The sequence below is a fragment of the Fukomys damarensis genome, unplaced genomic scaffold (genome assembly GCF_012274545.1).
Source record: "Fukomys damarensis isolate Sample0158 unplaced genomic scaffold, DMR_v1.0_HiC HiC_scaffold_39, whole genome shotgun sequence".
In the NCBI taxonomy this organism is placed as follows: Eukaryota; Metazoa; Chordata; class Mammalia; order Rodentia; family Bathyergidae; genus Fukomys; species Fukomys damarensis.
The window spans coordinates 61,165,030-61,170,808 of NW_022900951.1; the positions used below are offsets into that span (position 1 = coordinate 61,165,030).

General features: G+C 41.1%; 1 protein-coding gene across 1 annotated transcript in view; it reads left to right on the plus strand.

Annotated features, from left to right (window-relative positions):
- Positions 1 to 5,348: 5,348 nt before the first annotated feature.
- Fgf16 (fibroblast growth factor 16) overlaps positions 5,349 to 5,779 on the plus strand; it is an 11,224-nt gene continuing 10,793 nt past the window's right edge. Inside the window, exon 1 of the mRNA XM_010641342.3 lies at positions 5,349 to 5,526. Within this exon, the coding sequence (XP_010639644.1) occupies positions 5,349 to 5,526 (178 nt within the window). The remainder of the gene's footprint in view (positions 5,527 to 5,779) is intronic.

Below are 5,779 nucleotides of genomic sequence, written 5' to 3' on the forward strand. Positions count from 1 at the left end.
AGAATTGTTTTCCATCCTTTCACTTTCAGTCTATGGGCTTCTTTTTGCACTACGTGTGTTTCTTGTATACAACATATTGTTGGATTTTGCTTCTTAATCCATTCTGCCAATCTATTTCTCTTGATTGCTGAATTGAGGCCATTGACATTGATGGTTATAACTGATATGTGCTGACTTATTATTGTGATGTTATTATCCTTTTGTTGACTCTTTTTACTTTTTCCACCTCTCCTTTTAGTTTCTTGCCTTTCCTATTTGATTGGGTCTGTTGGGCCTCATGGTGTTGTGACCTTCATTATCTTTTTCTAGCATATTGTTTAGAATTGCTTGTAGTGCTGGTTTGGTATTCATGAAGTTTCTCAGGTGTTCTTTGTCATGGAAGTATCTTATTTCCTCGTCCATTTTGAAAGTGAATTTTGCAGGATACATCACTCTAGTTTGGAGGTTGTTTTCTTTAGGACTTAAAATACCTCACTCCACACTGTTAATTTTTAAATGTCAAACTTTGGTGATCCATCTATTTAGGAAGTGAAATAGCAGTATGCTTAATTTTCAGTATTGGCTAAAAATTGAAAATTCTGGGCTTTGTTACTGTTAAAGTTTCATTGAGAGAAATTGATAGGGACTATTTTTGATCAGTTGAATAGATACCAATGTCAATATATGGTAAACTTTTCTTATCACTTGCCCATGTATTATTTTGATCCATTTTCCGGTGGCATTTGGTCCAATAAACCTTTGGGGTTTTCATTTTTTGATTTTGTTTTTGTTTTTGTTTTGAGACAGGGTCTCACTATGCAGTTGAGACTGATCTGGAACTCACTATGTAGCCCAGGCTGGTCTCGAACTCACAGAGATCTTCCTGCCTCAGCCCCCTGAGTGCTGGGATTACAGGCTTGCACCACCACACTGGCACAATAAACCTTTGTAATTTATCTTGAACAACAATAACAAAAAAGTTAAAACAAGAGGGAATAATATGCATCCAAGAAGGCAGAAATTCAATGGCTTACATAATAAACCTGCATCTGATCACAGATTACAAAAGATGACAGTGTATGCTTACATTTAGATATTTTCATTCCTCCTCTCTTTCCCCCAAAATCCCTTTTGGAGGTTTGTTTTGCTTGCTTCCAGAGATTTCCTACTTCCTGAAGAAAAGGGGTTTAGCCCTCCTAAGAATTTACTATTTAAAAAAAAAAAGTATGTCAGCAGGGTATGATGGTACAAAGCTGTTTTCCCAGCACCCTGGAAATGAGGTTTGTTTTTTTCATTTTTAATACTGGATATTGATCATAGGTCCCTCTATTCCAGCACTCTAGGGCGCTGAGACAGAAGGATCACAAGTTAGAGCTCAGCCTTGGCAGCTTAGCAAGTCCCTGTCTTAAAACTAAAAAAAGTATAAGAGCTTGGAATGTAGCTCAGTGCGAAGGCACTGAGTTCAATAACGAGTATGAGGGGCAGGGAAAAAAACAATGAGCTAGTACAGTGTTATCTGGGTGGCTGAAGTTTTAGCTATGCAGGAGCCTGATGTGGTAAGATCACTGGAGCCCAGGAGTTCAAGTTCAGCTTGGAAAACATAGCAAGACATTGTCTCACATTTAATAAATAAATAAATAATCCCTTAAACAAAGGCAGTAGACTGGCAAGCAGCTAAATTCATGCCCGGGAGAGAAAGACCCCATTTTATCTATCCATGCCTCCTGCCACTGAGCAGGACTTTGGCCTAGACCTGAACATTCCATAGTCCTTATAGCCTCCAGACATTTCCTAATGCCCTCCTTTCAGGTGAAATACCACTCCTCCAATCCATCTATCTGAATCATATTTATTCCTTAAGACTCCACACTAGTATCACCTCCTTCAGAAAGTACAAGAAGTTCCAGCTTCTCTCTTGCAATACTCATAACTGGTGGCACTAGCAGCTGCAACAGCAGGCCAGCCCCTATGGTTCCTTTCCATAGCTTCAAATGCAGTGAATAATGACATATTTCCCAGAAGTCAGCATGTTGGTGATGAGATTCAAACCCCTCCCAGAAACAGAGTGAAGTGCAAGTAACTACAGGGAATGAGAGGCAAAGCAGGCAAGAGATCTTGCTAATCAGAGGCTGTAGGGAACAGAGAAAGGGGACATTAGTAGAATCTCTGCAGTAAATCCTACTCTCCTGTGAGCCACTACAGCACAAGACGAATTAATACATAGACAGAAATGAGACTTAGAGAGGAACCTGAGCTTTGGGCCTGATGAGTGCTGCTCTGGGTAGCAAAGCTGAAAAACCTGGAGCTTGCCGCACTTTTATTCAGTACATCTCGGGAGTAACAAATGTAACAGATTACTTAGAGGGTAGCAAAGGTGATAATACTAGAACCAAGAGGAACTATGCAGAAGAAGATTTTGTTCCTCCCCAGGATGTCATCAGCTGGTGTAATCTTGCCCTGGAGCATCACAACATCAAGGGACCCTTGAGGTTTTAGCTGCAACCAGAGGCAACATGTCTCAACATTCCATAGCCCACCTGCAGGCAGGAAAACTAGGCCTAATCATAATTTAATTGTGAAATAATTTTTCCCAAAATTATATAGAATTTCTCCTAACAAGAGACCATAGTAGGAAGCGAATAGCTAGCTTCAAGAACCTGAATTTTCTCATTTAGGTAAGGCGATGCTATAAGGCCTCCTTACTGAGGCTTGGAAGAAACTAAGGCCTCAGAGTAGACCCCTGTCTGATTTCCTTCTTTCCTTCAGACTGAGAGACTGATATAATCAACCTCGGGTTTAAAAAAGTGCCTTTGAATTCATAAGAACCCTGCTTCTCAATCATCAGGTACTGTTTTATGTAGGTTAGCAGATTAACTGCCTATTGATATTCATATATACATATACTTATGTATACCTTACACCACAACTCTTGTTGTTACATGGACATATGCAAATGTTTCTGCACTCTGTCCCAAATACATAAACACACATTCATATTGGGAAAACCAACATTTCCCCTTCCTGAATACCCAGCTCCAGAAGTACACAGCTACCACTGATACCCACATTCACAGTCACACATACCAGACTGTGATGTGACCTAGGTTGCCAGAGTTAGAGCCACATTCCATCGTGTCCCATTCCTCTCAGAGAAGAGATCATTTCACAAAGATGTCATCACTTGCCAACTAACACTGTTACAGCCTGAATACATGATCCATTACCTTCCCCCATTACAGGTAGGCCCACAGGAGAATGACAGCAAAGACAAAAGAGACTTGTGGTTCAGTGTCACTGCAGGAGACTACCAGACAGATAAGATAGGGATACAAGGGGCCATCCCAGCAAAAGAGATTTTCTTTCCTGTCTGGACCTTAAATCTGGGGGTGGGGAGATAGAAGGTAGTCTTACTTTTTCAGACTTCTCAAATTCTAGATACATATATGTAGGGCAAAACAAGAAGAAAGAAAAGAAGAAAAAGTCAGTTTTTCTCTTTTGCTATGCTGAGAATGCAGCATGCTGGACAAATGCTCTGCCACTGAGCTATATTTCTGCCTAAGAGTAATTTTTTTTTGTACTGGAGATTGAACCACAACCTTCACACTGAGCTACATCCCCAGCCCTTTTTCTTCAATACACAGATCTTTGGATAATTTCAAATCCCCCGAGTTGAGAGTAACCAGGTCCTGTGAGTCTGAGACCAGATTATGACTCTGCTACTTATTAGCTATATGATTCTGTACTAATCACTTAACATCCACCTCTGTTTTCTCACTTCTAAATTTCCAACTCTGCAAGGTTGTGAAAATTAGACAACTTTTACTTTTGGGGGAGTGTTTTCTTTTTTTACACAGGGTCTCACTATGTAGTTGAGACTGACCTGGAATTCTATATGTAGCCCAGGCTGCTCTCAAACTCACAGTGATCCTCCTGCCTCAGCCTCCCAAGTACTGGGATTACAGGCATGTGCCACAACACCTGGAAAAATCACACCATTCTTCTACTTCGTGTGTGTGTGTGTGTGTGTGTGTGTGTGTGTGTGTGTGGTACCGGGGATTGAACTCGGGTCCTTATGGTGGAGAGGCAGGCAGCAGAACCACTGAGCTAAATACTGGCCCATAGGCAACTTTCATGAAAGTACTCTGTCAATTCAGATGTTTCATAGAAACTTTATTTAAAACAAAATTGACCTCTTAATCTTAAAAGAACTCCAGAAGAGTAATGGAATGTTTGTATCTGTCTCAATCAAGAGGGACTCTACATCGATCAGCTGTGGTTGGTGACTTTGAGAATGTTGAAAGGCAAAAATGTCCTACAGTGACAGTTGAGGAAATGGTCTTTGCTATTATCAATGTGTAATTTATATAATCACATCTAAATCCTGTATATCATGTGCTCCTCAAAACAGTTTCACCTACTTTTTTATTATTTATTTATATGTACTGAAGATCATACTCAGGACCTAGTGCTTGTGAGGCCAGCGCAGTGCCACTGAGCTAAATCCCCAGACCATACATTATTTTGCTATCACTTAAATCTCCAATAATTAGGCTTTACCAACTAAAGGTCAGTACCACTTGCTTGTACCACTAGCCTTGCATCTAGTTTCTCCTTACTGGAAGCAGTGCATCTGAATTTGCAAAATTCTTCCCAACAGGCACCTTAATTTAGAACTGGTCCTTGGACCCCCCCAGATGGGTCTTCTGTTTTATGAATCCATACAGGACAGTGTACCTTATACTCTCTTGAACTCTAGTCATTTGTATATTCATCTTAATCTCAGCCTCTCCTCCTCCATTTTCTCACTAAAATTATAAATTCTTAGAAGGGAAGAAATAAAAGGGAGTGCTTCCTGTGTTGTTGTTGTTGTTATTGTTGTATGCCAGTTCCATTTTTAAAAGATGTGAGTGTATTTTTCTAGGAATTGAACACGGGGCTTTGTATATGTTAGAAAAATACCACTGAGCTACACCCTCAGCCCTTATAAAATCTTTTTATTGTGTAAATGTTTGTATACATCATATATATTACATATAGTTTCACATATGTAGTGGAATAAGCATAAATGTACTCAACAATCAGCAACACAGGGACAATATCACATCTATACCGCCCTCCCTTCTGCCCCCTTCAGATAATTTTAAAGCAAATCCCAGATAAGCCTATCACTTCATCCATAAATACTCCAATATGAACTGTGCCTTTTGCATTTCTTTGTCCACTACAATTGGAAAATGATTCCCATCTGTGTCTCTACTACTGGGAGCATATCAGATTATTTTTGAGCGTCTAGGAGAGCTAGACGGTTCTGAAGTTCTGAAGGTTCTGAAGGTTCCTTCTGAGAGAGTGAGGCACAATAGTATCAAACTATGACGTTCCTAACCGAGATTGCTCAGGTTGCAGGGAGTGAGCACAGGCTGCACATGGGAGCTCAGGAGCAGGACCTTGAACTGCTCAGAGTCTGTTCACATTTCATGGTGACCCTGGGTTTGAACTTGCCCCCCGATGTGGGGTCTTCAGTAGGAGGCGCTGCAAAGAAGCAACGGGGTGAAGGGCAGCGGCAGTAGTGTTCAATCGCCTCAGGAATCTCGGAAAGCAGCGGATGAAAACAGCAAGCAACAACAGTGTTTAAAGGTAAAAAGGGACGCCGGGTGCCAGGGCCCAAGAGGGCACCAAGACTGAGATGCAGGGGCTCTGGCTAGGCCTGGCACCTGTTCCAAAGGACCTCTCCACGCCGCCAATTGCCCTGATTTGCCGCTGCTTCCCGCCCCACTGTCACTCTTCCTGATAGAATATATAG